The sequence below is a fragment of the Spermophilus citellus genome (assembly GCF_964194105.1).
Source record: "Spermophilus citellus genome assembly, chromosome: 11".
Classification (NCBI taxonomy): Eukaryota; Metazoa; Chordata; class Mammalia; order Rodentia; family Sciuridae; genus Spermophilus; species Spermophilus citellus.
The window spans coordinates 72857924-72872363 of NC_138192.1; the positions used below are offsets into that span (position 1 = coordinate 72857924).

Below are 14440 nucleotides of genomic sequence, written 5' to 3' on the forward strand. Positions count from 1 at the left end.
TTTCCTTCACTAATGTGCAGTCTTCATGGTGACCCCAGGGTAGTAATTGTATTTTGTTCTTTCTCAGGTCTCCTTTTAACCAATGTGTGAGGAAGAAATTTCTGTTGCCTGTCAAAATTTCCATCTCTGAAAGACTGGGTGAATGATTTCTCTCACTCCCCCAACCATAACTAGAGACCCTCAATTCTTTCTGCTAGCACAAAGAAACTCCTCATCACCTCCCACAAAACATATTTGTGTGCCTTTCATTTCAATCCAACTATGATTTACCAAGAATTTATTTATTTATTTATTTTAATTTTGTGGTTGTAGATGGATAGCATGCCTTTATTTTATGTGCTTACTTTTGTATGCAAAACTAAGGATCCAACCTGATGCCTCACACATGCTAGGCAAGTGCTCTGCCAAGAGCCACAACCCCAGCTCTTATTGAGTATTTAGTTTGTCTCATATACCGTGTTGAGCAACTCTCTTCTTTGAAATATGTGGTCTGTGACTCAGGATTGAGCTCCTTCAGTGTGAGAAGTTGGAATATGGCACATCTTCCCAGACTTGAAGTCTTTCTGAGTGGTAATTATAAGGAGCTTTGCTCAGAATAACTGAAAGCTCCATTGTTCTTTCCCTGAAAACTTAAATTTTTCTCCAATAGGTGAAGGATAATGAGGTACAAGGAGAAAAAGAAATTGTCTCCTATGGCACATACCCTTGCTAGGTAGATATTTTCCACCTTGGAGGTAGAGAGCTAGGAATAGAATGTTGATAATGAATAATGCATGATTAGACTAAAAATCCCCCACCTTACAAAGTAGAGGGCCTGTATACAATATTCATATTTGTGCTGTATACCAAAAAGCTAGTACATGAACTTGTAATGCCCATTCACTGAGAAAATTAGAGATGATGAAAGCTACTATGAATGAAGAAGAAAGCTCTTCCTGCAGACTCCAGGTTAATAACCTATGATATAGAAAGTGCTTGCTGCATAAAAAATGACAAAATCATAGAATTTGCAGGGAAATGGATGGCACTAGAGCAGATTATGCTTAGTGAAGCTAGCCAATCCCTAAAAAACAAATACCAAATGTCTTCTTTGATATAATGAGAGCAACTATGAACAGAGCAGGGAGGAAGAGTAGGAAGAAAAGATTAACATTAAACAGAGACATGAGATGGGAGGGAAAGGGTGAGAAAAGGGAAATTGCATGGAAATGAAGGGAGACCCTCATTGCTATACAAAATTACATACAAGAGGTTGTGAGGGAATGGGAAAATAAACAAGGAGAGAAATGAATTACAGTAGATGGGGTAGAGAGAGAAGTTGGGAGGGGAGGGGAGGGGGGATAGTAGGGGATAGGAAAGGTAGCAGAATACAACAATGACCAATAGGACACTATGTAAAATTGTGGAAGTGTAACCGATGTGACTCTGCAATCTGCATTTGGGGTAAAATTGGGGGTTCATAACCCACTTCAGTCCAATGTATGAAGTATGTTATGTCAAGAGCTTTGTAATGTTGTGAACAACCAATAAAAAAAAATAAAATAAAAAAAAAGAAAGTGCTTGCTGCATTTAAAAGACTCTTATAGAGAAACTTTAAATCCTCTAGATTTCTGCATAGCCTATGTAGGGGGGCACTGAAATAAATGATTCAAGAAAATGAGTCTTCTATTAATTGCTATGATCAAAAAAAACAGTATCCAAAGTGGAGTCAAACTTCAGTACTGGTTCCACCTGGAATCATCCTGGTATTGAAAACAAATAAATAAAAGGGAAGCACTGAGACCTCTGGCATGGTGGAGTGATGAAGTCACCAAATCTTCTCCTCCCTAAAGACACTGTAAAACTGTCCAGAATCTTCAAGAATCATCATTTCGGTGCTCTGGAAAGTGATTAAAGACTTACAGAAAACTAATAAGCATTTATTCATGAAAAACTACTCAAAAATACTTTGCTAGGGGAAAGAAGCTAAATGAAAGATATTGCATATTATATAATGTATTTTGTATGATATAACCAGAAAAGGAAAATCCATAGAGACAAAACAATTTGGTGGTTGCTTGGGGCCAGGATAGAACAAGCATTGACTCCAAAAGGGCATGAGGGAAACTTCTAGGGTGATGGAAACATTTTAATATTTGGTGTGGTGATTAATGATAACTCTATAAATCTACTTAAAATTATTAAATTGTACATTTATAATGGTTACATTCATTGAGGTACATAAATTGTTCCTTATTAAAATTGTACAAGTTTTAGAAAGATGAAGAATATCAGAGCTTCAGAGGAGGAAAAAAAGTGCATTTCCTAAGAAAACAAATGTATAATACAGTGAGTAAAATGTTCAAATTTGTATTGTGATAAAATACACATAACACAAAATTTGCCATTGTAACTGTTTTTAAGTGCACATTTTAGGGGCATTATATTAATATTGTTGTGCAGCCTATTCATCTTCAGAGCTCTTTTATCATGCAAAACCGAAACTGTGTGTACCCATTAAATAGCAAACCCTATTCTCTCCTCCTCCCTAGATCCTGGTAATCACAATTATACTTTCTGTCTCTAAGAAGTTGATTACTTGGGGCTGGAGTTGTGACTCAGCAATCGAGCCCTTGCTTAGTGTGTATGAGGCCCTGGGTTTGATCCTCAGCACCACATAAAAATAAATAAATAAAGGTATTATGTCCGACTACAACTAAAAAATGAATATTAAAAAAAAAAGTTGATTACTCTGGGCATAATTTTCCAATTGTCTCATAAATGTTAAAGATAAAGTTTTCTTTTATAGATGTAAATGCAATCTATTAATTAATTATTGCTAATGTTTTTAGATATGATAATGGGATTATCTCCATTATATTCTGGAATATATTTTTCCCTTTTATCCATTTTGCGTTTCTAAATTCTGTCCATGTATCAAGGCCCAGTCACTCACTACCTCCTCCTGAAACTCTCTAATCTTGCAGACTAAAAGTTATGACTGCCTTTCCTCTGTTCACCTCTAAAGAGACAGTGATATATTATTTATGAAAATATCTTATCTCTCCTACTAGATCACAAGCTCCTTGACATATGTCTTCTTCTGTCCTGTCCAGAACACCTAAGAATCATGTCTTGCAAGAGTGCTTCTCAAAAATAAAGTTCCCTACCCAACAACATCACCATCATCTGGGACCATGTTAGAAATGCAAATTCTCAGGCCCCAATCCATTTTCAGCAAATCAAAACTCTGGCAATGGCTCTCTGTAATCTGTGTTTTAAAAAGCCTTCTAAGTGAGTAGGATGCACACTGAAGTTTGAGAGTCTTACTCATAGTAAATGCTCTGTGAGTTATCTATAACATAGGAGCACCACTATACAATATCACAGCATCATTGTGAAGAAAACTAATAGTGCTGCTCAATGGACAACACTGTTGGGTCCTTTAGCAATCCAAGAAAAAGTTTATGCATGTATATGTCATGATCATTTCTAGAGAAGAGTACATAATGAGACTAATGGAGAGGGTACCTGGAACTATGTAGCAGGATCATTTATTATAGTGTCATGGGATGCCAATATTCCTGGGATGCTAGCCAGAATGGAGGTAATTATTTTCTGAAAGTCACTAGGGTCTAAACTCAGTCTGAAATAAATCCATTTTACATTGCAAGGTGACACTGGAGAGATCTCAAAACCAATTTATTTTAGAGAAGGTAGATAAGTTTGTGGTAAAAGGATAATGACCATGCAGAGACATTAAAGGTCAATGCCTCTAAGGTCTATTTTTGTTTGCTTCCACTGCTTAGGTGAAACAAGCTAAAGTCAAATCTCTCTGAATGATGTGGGATCATAGCGAGCACTATAACTCAATGATGAATGGCTCATTTCAAAATGAGAATATACCTTGTGGTTATATAATATTTGGTGTTGCAAAATATATTGAAGAAATTCTAGCCTCTGTCCTGCATGTTGCAATTTAAGTAAAACAGGCAAGATTTACTTAAATTAAAACCTAGGGGTACTACCCACATGTCATCTCAGGTACTCAGGAGATTGAGGCATAAAGATGACAAGTTTGAGGCTAGCCTGGATAACTAAGCAAGACCTTGTCTCAAAATAAAACATAAAAGAGGACTTCAATGCAGCTCAGTGACAAAGGGCTTGCCCAGCATGTGAGAGGCCCAGGCTTCAATCCCAAGTACTGTTGAGGGCCACAGCCAAGACAGGATGACGCATGGCATTCTTCCAGAAGGGAGTGGTTGAGAGGTGACACCAGCGAGCCATTGAGATGATGATGGTTATATGATGGTTATGTATTCAGTTGTATATTTTATAATTTTTTCCTACTTCTACTCTAATGAGAATCTCAGAGTTGGGATTCAGTTCCATTTTTACAAAATATTTGACAAGATAGTAATAACTCATATCAATTACAGCTAATATTCTTTGAGTATTACAATGTATCTTGGGTTTACAACAAGGGAACAGAAAGGAGGTTCTAAAAGGAGGGATATGAAACAGCCTGCATCTATGGAAACGAATAAAATAATACAAAATCCAAATAAGGCAAGCAAGAAAAAATGCTCTAATGCAAAAATTGAGAAAGTGGCATAAGGAAAGGTCAACTCCATCCAGGAGGCACAGGAGGAACATACACATCTTGTATCAAAGGAGGGAAGAATTAAGACAGAACTCCTCAAATCTGATATGTATTGGCACCATACATATCAGCTTATTGAGATGTGTGACTCATTCCCAAAGACTCTGGTTCTGTGATCCAGAGTGGGCCTAGAAATGTGCATGCAAGTGACAGGAAGCAGATGATATCACTTTGAGAAAGAAAACTTCAAAAGTTAGATGAGCATAGAGGGAGATCTACCTTCTTTTGAATTTCAATCTAGGTAGCTTGACTGTCCCTTTGTTCCATCATCTGGTGAACTGATTTGGGACACACCTGCCACTCTAACAACCTTGCCGTTGGAAGGACTCAGCTTGGCCAGCAGGCTCTATTATTGGAGAGCAAAGCTCTACTGGAAGATTATTAGTACCAGAAAGAATTAAATTCCTATGGCTCCCTCCTGCATGGCCCACATAGGATAGGTACTGGGGAACACCATCAACCCAAGCCATATCAACTCTGGTGGCAGATGACAAACTGAGGAAGACTAAAGAAATGCTCAAGAGATTTACTGTAGGAACAAGTCATAAAATACATATAAGTGCTGAAAAATGGTTCAGCAATAGGAGGGGTCAAGTGTTTTCATTTTTTAACTTTTCCATGAATTTCTTTGAATTTCACTTTTGTTTTATAATTATATAAAATATTTACATGGTCTTAAAGCCAAATCTATGAAATAAGTATACTCAAAAGTCAAGTTTGTATCCCTATTCCCTCTACTCGATTCTCTTCCTTTCCTTATAATTAACGTTTTTTTAAAAAAATACCTTTATTTTATTTATTTATTTTTATGTAGTGCTAAGGATTGAACCCAGTGCCTCATCTGTATTTGACAAGAACTCCACCACTGAGCTATGCCCTCAGCCCTATAATTAACTTTAAAGGATATTAAAAAATTGTTTTATCCTTCTATTCTCTTTAAACATAAGTAAGCAATTTTTCAGATAAATATTATATGCACTTTTCTCCACCTGAAATAAGCTTTCTTGGTCTGGCCACTTTATAATATTACCTCTAGAAAGATGCATTTCGAATTTGAGTAAGCATTAGCATTTGCAGCCAGCACTATTCTTCATAAGTTAGTACTCAGATTGAGGGGTTTTTTTCCTTTCCCAATAATTGATTCATTTAATAAACATTTATTGAATAACTACTGGGCTCAGGGAAAGTTCCAGATTTTGCAGGATCTAAAGCTCTTCTAATACTAGTGGCCTTTCTTTAATAAGAATGATATACAAGTATTAATACACTCTCAACTCCCTGCAGCAACCTGCCATCTCAGGGGCCCATGCAGCTTTGCTAGCTTCACAGAACATCAGTCCCAGCATGGGCCAGAGCTCTGTACTGTGCTCATGCCTGGTACACGAAGCAGACATGAGCCATACTTATACTGTGATGCAAGAGAGAGAGATTGACTAAATAAGTTCAAATTAAACATGAAATTACAAATTGTGCTTGAATCTATAATGGACTGAATTTTCTCTTTCCAAAATTGTTGTGTTGATGTCCTAAACCTGAGAATGTCACTATATTTGGAGACAGGGTACCTAAAGAAATGGTTAAAATGAGGCCATTTAGGTAGATCCTAATCCAATATGACTGTGCCCTTATGAAAAGAAGGGATTAGGACATCCTAATACACAGAGGGAAGAGCATGAGGAGACACAAGAAGGCAGTCATTCACAAGCCAAGGAGAGAGACCTCAGAAGAAACCAACCCTGTTGAGGTCTTGATTGTGGACTTCTAGACTCCAACTTTTATGAAAAAATAAAATGTTGTTGTTTTAGCCATCCAGTCTGATACTGTGTTATGGCAACCCTGGCAAATGAATACAACCCCCACCAAAAAGATTTGTCAGAGGAGTAGTGAGGATCTGGTCTGAGAAGGCAACTCTGAGGGTATCTATAGAAGCTGAGATATGAAAAGGCAAAAAATGATGAACTTTGAAGAACAAAAAGATTTAGCATGTTCTGCTAAAGGACAAAAGAAATCAAGGTACTTTTGCTTCAGTTAATTATCCTACAGTTTACAGAGCCAGATATTCCTCAGGAGACAGTCTTTCTAAATTAGCTACATAAGATGAAAAGCTAATGTGCAGCCAACTTCATCACAGTCCACAGACCCTGAATTGTTCAATGAGCATGAAGTTTAATTTTTAATTTTAAGACAAAATGCATTTGATATTATTCACACCCTGATTTAAGGACAAGACACTTCTGAAGAAAATGAATATTATGAATTATGTAGCTTAAACACTTCTTAGAAAAAGTATAAAGGGAACCTATGTTCTTCCTCATGGCTCATTAAAGAGATTACTGAAATTATGGAACCTGAATATGTAAAATAAAAAGTCAGAAACACTGATCTGATTGGTCAAGGCTCATGCTTCTTATGAATTGTTTTAGTATAGTGATTCTGTGCCCTGATTCTACATTGGACTCACTGGGGAAGTACTTTTATAATTTCAATGCCCAGGTTATATCACCAGAGATTTAATTGATCTGGGATGAGACAAAGGTATGCACTTTTAAAAAGGCACCCAAAAGATTTTAATGGTCAGTCAACACATATCTTCCAGGTAAGACACCAGATGCCAGTAACAATGATGCTAGAAAATTATAAGACTCAACTCCAAGAGAAGTTCAAGGTGATATCCACAATCTGTGAAGAAGGTTCTAGTGAAGGAGGCTGTGATTAGCAAAGACCACAATCTTGAAGGTAACAAGTACCTTACCTAGATCCACCTCTGCCATTTGATGAGTCTTAATTACTTTCACGCTAACGCTCCTAGATAGAATTTACTAGCTCTCTAGAACTTTCATCTCACTCTGACAGAGTCCAGGGATCTCTGGGCTGCCCTTCTTTCATTCCCAATTTACATATTTGGGTATGTCCCATTTCTACTGAACAATATTTGCAACAAACCATATTCCAGATTGGTCAAAAGCCCTTTGAAGTCTCTTTCTATGTTTCTCACAAGGGAAAATCTCCAATTCTCTTAACTGTATTTTCTAGTCAATGAAAACCACAACTCATTATGAATATGGTGTTTTAAATTAACTGTATGTAATAAATGTCCAAACACATTTATTTTATGTAAGTGACATTAATTTCTGTCTTTTTACCTCACAGTCATAAAGCGACACATTTTCTTTCAGATTTCATATATTCCATACATTTCCTTCCCTGTTCCATATATATTTCATTCTTCTCTTTGGACGATAAATACCAAACTCTTTTTTATTTAAATGTCTGATCAGAAAATAATGTCATATCATATAAATTTTTCATGCCCAGATATTTACTGTTTTCTTCAAAGATTCATTAAATAGTCAGAGAGTCACAGTCTAACTTAAATTAAAATGCATAGCTTTAAGGGCTATTTGACATGCAATAATTATTTGCGTTGTCTTCTAGCCACACACAGAAATTGCTAATGTCTGCTCTTGAAGGAAATGAACTGTATTAAAAATATCAAACAAACATGATCCAACTGTTCACACAAAAGGGAGGTTGCATAAGAAAGTCATTGTGCTTCTATCCAAATTTCCCTTCAATTGCCACAGATCAGCATGTACTTTTACCTCTTTTCCATCAATTAAAAACATGGATAAGTGAGCTTTTCAACAGAGGAGGACCAACAGGCCTTCTCCACAGATGGTCAGCATCACATGTCACGGTAATGGCTCAACACACAACAAAGATGCCTATATAAAAACCACAGGATTCAGAGCACTTCAGCTTCAATTGCTCTATGTTTGGAACTGCCTTTTCTTCAAGATGGATTTTCTTCATAGAAATGGAGTGCTCATTATTCAGCATTTGCAGAAGGACTACCGAGCTTACTACGAGTTTCTAAATTTCATGTCCAATGTTGGAGACCCCCGGAATATCTTTTCTATTTATTTTCCACTTTGGTTTCAACTTAATCAGACAGTTGGAACCAAAATGATATGGGTAGCTGTCATTGGGGATTGGTTCAATCTTATATTTAAATGGTAAGACTTCTGTTCTATTTCATTTTTCCTAAAATGTATTCTTAAATTTGTGGCTTTGGCTTAATGATCAAATTGCAGATGTGTATAGTTTTACTTGAAAAATCTTTCAAATGTACAGTTAACTTAAAACACCAAATTCATAAGCAGAACTTGCAAAAAGCATAGAAATATATGATTTAACCAACTTACAAGTAAATTCCAAAAACTCTGCGACACATATTTTGTGATTAATCAAGAAGTTAATTAAATGAGCAGCATCATTATGAACAGGTTTATGATTCTAGGGACCCCTTTGATATTTTCATTCTAAGTAAACAAAGCACCCAAAGGACTTCCCTACAAGGAAAAAATTTCCTGTGTTTATAGGAGACTAGGGTGCTGAAACCCAAATGACTACCATCCTTTAGAATGAGACACCAGAACCCAAGTTCTTTCAGAGTTTATTAACTGTGATCTTTCCCCATCTACCTTCTGCTCAAGTCACTTATATAGGCAAAAATAGGTAGTCTCCAGTTAAGTAATAGTTGTGCATTTTAAAATATGTGAATATTTATATTTCCTTAAATACAGGATATTATTTGGTCATCGGCCTTACTGGTGGATCCAAGAAACTCAGATTCACCCGAATCACTCAAGTGCATGTCTTGAACAGTTCCCTACTACATGTGAAACAGGTCCAGGTAAGCAATGCAGTATCCTCCAGTGACTGAAGATATTCCAACAGAAAGTCAGAAATGAAGTCTATAAAAGACTGGGGGGCTGAGGATGCAGCTAAGGTAGTGGTAGAGTACATACTGAGCATGTGTGAGGCCTTGGGTTCAATCAGTACCACCACCACAAAACCAAAAAGAAAAAAAAAATCAAACACCATTAAGAATACTTTTTTTAAAAAAATATGTATATGTAAAGAAAATTTACACATTGTTTTATTAGAAGGTGTTATAGTGTACCTCCCCAGTTACACAGTGTGAAATTCTTGTGACTTGACATCCTTTGAAAATAACCTGAATAGAGGGAATGTATGAGTTCCTAATGAGTTTTCTGAATGTCTCTTTTGTTCCCATAAAATATACATATGTCTATCACTTGTCATACTGTACTATAATTAATTCTTTATGTATTTAGGTAACCTATATATCAGGGCAAGAATGATGTGCATTATTATCTTTGTAAAAGCAATGTGTAATGAATGGATGGATGGATAACCTTGGAGACCATTTAAATTGTATTTTGGTCTATCCTAGCACTTTCCAGCATTTGTTCCATCTTATGAAACATTTTCTGGAAAGAGAGAGAAAGAAAGGAAGAAAAAGCAAAAAATACTGCATTCTATATTCACCACTTGGAGATGTACAATTCAGTTAAGAATATAAAAGGCTTTGGAAATTCCTACAGATATGAAATAGGTTTTGTCTTTGTTTAACAAAAAAAGAGGCTATTGTTTCGTTTGTTTGTTTTTTAAATTTTTTAAGACGTTGATGGACCTTTATTTTATTCATTTATTTATACATGGTGCTGAGGATCTAACCCAGTGTCACACAAATGCTAGGCAAGTACTCTACTCTTCATTTTTCAAAGACAGACTGATGTCTAAAGAGAACAAATGTCTATTACTTGAAAAAATCACGGGCAAAATCAAAGTAAAGTGAGTAAAAATAAAACTAAGCATGATAGGAAAGACATTCTGGGAGTGGGGAGGCTACCTGACTTCAGGATTTTTCTGACAGGATGAATGGCCCATTTACAGCTGCTGCTCACTCCCATTGTATAACAAAACCTCTCATTGCAGGGGCTGCAAAATGAACACAGGGGTAGCTGGTTGCACAAAACAGTCACTTGTAGGTTAATCAGTAAACCACAGTGTAGCAATGATGTGTTTTAGAGTTTGACTTTTCAATTCAGGGAAAATAAACTGATTCAAGATTCAAAATGAGTATTGTGATTTTCTTGTCAATTAAAAACAAGTAGATATGAAGAATGAACGAGTGGTATTAAGACTTTGGTGAAACAGTCTTGAGTTCTTAATTATCTTTGAATATATTGATGTCTAGAATTCAATGAGCTTGAAAACAAGGGAAAAAAATTTAAGTATATTTTTTAGCTGTTGATGGACCTTTATTTTATTTATTAATTCATATGTGCCTCATCCATGCTAGGCAAGCACTCTACCACTGAGCTACAACCCAAGCTCTGAAAAAAAAAGAGTACTATTTAATGCTTGATTTCACTCAATTTTGCTTATCTGTACCTCCTTCTAAACGTTTCATATAGCCTATACCCTGTGGGTTTCTTGAGTAATTTGTAATTTTCATAACCAATAGCTATTCTAAGGTCCATTTCTGATATTGATAATTAACCACCTTTCAAATGGGTAATACTTGTTGCAGGAAGTCCGTCTGGTCATGCAATGGGCTCATCATGTGTCTGGTATGTCATGGTAACAGCTGCCCTGAGTCATGCTTTCAGCCGGATGGATGAGTTCTCTACCACTCTGCACAGGTCAGCTTGATTCCAGAATATGACATTGGATACGCAAAGTCTTTACTAAAACATCATTTTAGTATATAAAAACACTAAAAAGTTGTTGAATTTAATGTGCTTGTTCTATCATAACCACAGTAGCAGAACAACTAGAAATATAATATTTTGCCTTAAGATAATGTTTTAATTAGCTTATAGCTATTGCCACTTTATTATAATAGAGTTGGAAATGTTTAACTGATTGATGCCTTGTTAAATGTGCCTTTGGGTTTCCAAAATTCAATTATTTTGGTAGCTTATAAATAAGTCATCTGAAATTATATAAGGAAATTTTTTTTGTGTGCACAAGCCCTAGCTTTAAGATTCTGAAAGTCTGAAGGATCATCATTCTTCTTGAATGCATCAATTTAGTAAAATTGTGCTTCCTACTTTGAAGAGGCAATGACTTTGACATCAATAACATATATTCTAGCTTTAAAGACTGTGCAATTTTTTAAATTAAAAACATTCTAGTTGCAAGATCAAATTTAAATGCTAGTAGATTTCATGTTAGTAGATTTCTTAATGTTTAGAAAGCCATGGCACTTTCAGATTACTCACATTTTAGGGACTGAGCTGTTTCTTCTCTTTTTCCCTGAAATCCTTTATAATTAAAACAATCCTTTGTACCACTTTATTCATAAATTATCAGGCTAGCTGAGATAAAATGTGTCAATTAAACTTTGTAAAAAATACAATATAAGAGCTGGGGGTTGTGGCTCAGCAGTAGTGCACTTGCCTGGCATGTGTGAGGCAACGGGGTTCGATTCTCAGCACCACCTAAAAATAAATAAAATAAAGGTATACCAAAAACTTAAAAAAATGTTAAAAATACAATATATTATAACATATACCATTATGTGAAAGTTCTTCTAAAATTAAAAAAAATCAAGATTTATCACATTCCATTTTGGGGAGTAGTATTGAACAATTTAAGAAACAAGTCTCTATAGTTCATTCTTTCCTCCAATTAACAAACCTAAAAAAAATATGTGTTTCCCCCCCAAAAAATTCTTATAACCCCTTTTAACTTTTATAACTGCAATACTTTCTTCATCTATAAAAATTTATCAAGTGCTCACTCTCTACCTTAACATCACTAAATCCTTGATGATTTTTTTTTTTTAAACCATGGTTAGCCCAGGCTTACATCCTTCTCCAAAGTCTCCTTCTCTTTATTCCTCAATCTTTCTATAACCAAATTTTGGTCTGGTCATCAGAACAAACCATTTAAGGATTCCTGAAACTCAATACTGCTAGTTTTTTTAATGGCATGCATTTATTAGATCTTAATATTTTGTAAGTTTTCTGGACATTACAGCTTCATGCTGAAAGTATGTTAACTAGGCCCTTTTCGCCAGGACTCTTGAGAGTTTGTGAAATTGCCTCTAGCCAGTGTGTTTTCTTCATAGAGGGGCTGGTAGAGGAGGGTAGAGAGAAAGCACAAATAACAGGATCAATCATAAATATAAATATATGATTTATTCTAAGTTATTCTGGATATTAGTAATTTCCCCAAAATTGAATTTCCTTTAACGTTTCTCCATTAAAACAATTTTCCTTATTACTAGGATATCAGATTGGCTTTCTTTTTAGCAATTATTAAAATCTTGGGAGATAGCATTGATTAAATTTAGTGCATTGAGAAATACAGAAACCTCTGTTAAAGTTTTTCAAATTCTGTGGAGTACATGAAAACATTTGGAAGAAAAGACTCTGGAATCATTTCATGTGGGAGTTGGAAGATTCCTCTGAGAAGGATCATCTTGTATCACCCCTAATTTTATGAGTGATGCAATTTCTTTGCTCTTTACACCTGTATCTATTCTTCCATTGTAGACTAACCTGGTCATTTCTTTGGAGTCTTTTCTGGTTGATTCAAATCAGTGTCTGCATCTCCAGAGTATTCATAGCAACACATTTTCCTCATCAAGTTATTCTTGGAGTAATTGGTGGTAAATATGATCACTTATCTTTAGTCGTGTCATTTGAAAGCTTTTACTTCATTTGTCTTATGGTGTTCAATTCTCCCTGGTAGTCAGTTTTCCAATTTTAGAGGTGGTTCTTTCAAGCCACTGATATTAAATACTACTCCAGGGAGCTTAAGTAGTTCAATGCATGCACCTCAGCCTCTGTGAAGGCAATAACACGTTCTCTCTCAATGGTATAAATGCATAACTGCATGGCAAGATAGGCTTTTATGAAGTGTAACTAGAATTAAGTCCATTTCCCAAAGCTTCACTCAAAGACTGTGCTTTTGTCTTGGTTTGGAAGATTTAATAATGACCCTGTAACCTGCAATCAAGACACACTCTCCAAATCATCTGGAGTGATTGTTACAAGACTGGACTTGCTACTTCAAATCCCTGAGGCCACATTCACCGTGATTGAGTTTCTGATGTTCAGTGCCACATATCTTTCAAAGGCTCTTTAAGCTGGCTGGCCATGGCAATTGAAATATTAATTATAAGCACCTAGTTTCTGGTGCTCTGCCTATAAAATGTGTTGTCACTCAGGGCCATTGACTATAGATCAATCCTTCTGGGGTTAATGTGGATAGTTAAAAGACTATGGGGCAAATATTTGTTTTCATTGAATGCCTTTAAAAGGGTTTAGAAAATCCATAGAACCTAAGTGTCTAAGACCTTTTTGTCATTGAAAGCTAAGGCAAAATTTCTTACTGTAGCTAGGAAAGGGCGTTGAGGAGCTCAAGGGCACAGTCATCATCAGTGTCTCTTTCCAATCCCCAGGCATGCTGGTGGCAGAGGCCTTTGAACACACTCCAGGCATCCAGACAGCCAGCCTGAGCATGTACCTGAAGACCAACCTCTTCCTTTTCCTGTTTGCACTTGGCTTTTACCTGCTTCTCAGACTCTTGGACATTGACCTGCTATGGTCTGTGCCCATAGCCAAAAAGTGGTGTGCCAACCCAGACTGGATCCACATTGACACCACGCCTTTTGCTGGACTTGTGAGAAACCTTGGGGTTCTCTTTGGCTTGGGTTTTGCAATCAACTCAGAGATGTTCCTTATGAGTTGCCGAGGGGAAAATGGCTACAAGCCGAGCTTCCGGTTGCTCTGTGCCATAACCTCTTTGACCATACTGCAGCTCTACCACTTCATCAAGATCCCGACTCACAAAGAGCATTTATTTTACATGTTGTCTTTCTGTAAAAGTGCATCCATCCCACTGACTGTGGTGGCTCTGATTCCCTATTGTATACATATGTTAATGAAACCAAGTGAAAAGAAGATGAAATAG

General features: G+C 36.1%; 1 protein-coding gene across 2 annotated transcripts; it reads left to right on the forward strand.

Moving 5' to 3' along the window:
* Nucleotides 1-8317: 8317 nt before the first annotated feature.
* Nucleotides 8318-14440, forward strand: G6PC2 (glucose-6-phosphatase catalytic subunit 2; the record flags this gene model as incomplete). Of its 2 annotated transcripts, XM_081262043.1 has the most annotated exons (5): nucleotides 8318-8658; nucleotides 9229-9338; nucleotides 11046-11157; nucleotides 13018-13133; nucleotides 13929-14440. In XM_081262043.1, 5 exons carry the CDS (start codon nucleotides 8318-8320, stop codon nucleotides 14438-14440), a joined length of 1191 nt encoding a protein of 396 aa, XP_081118169.1. The 2 variants fall into 2 exon arrangements, with proteins under 2 accessions (XP_081118169.1, XP_081118170.1); XM_081262044.1 differs by lacking the exon at nucleotides 13018-13133 and having other exon boundaries at nucleotides 8441-8658; nucleotides 13929-13953.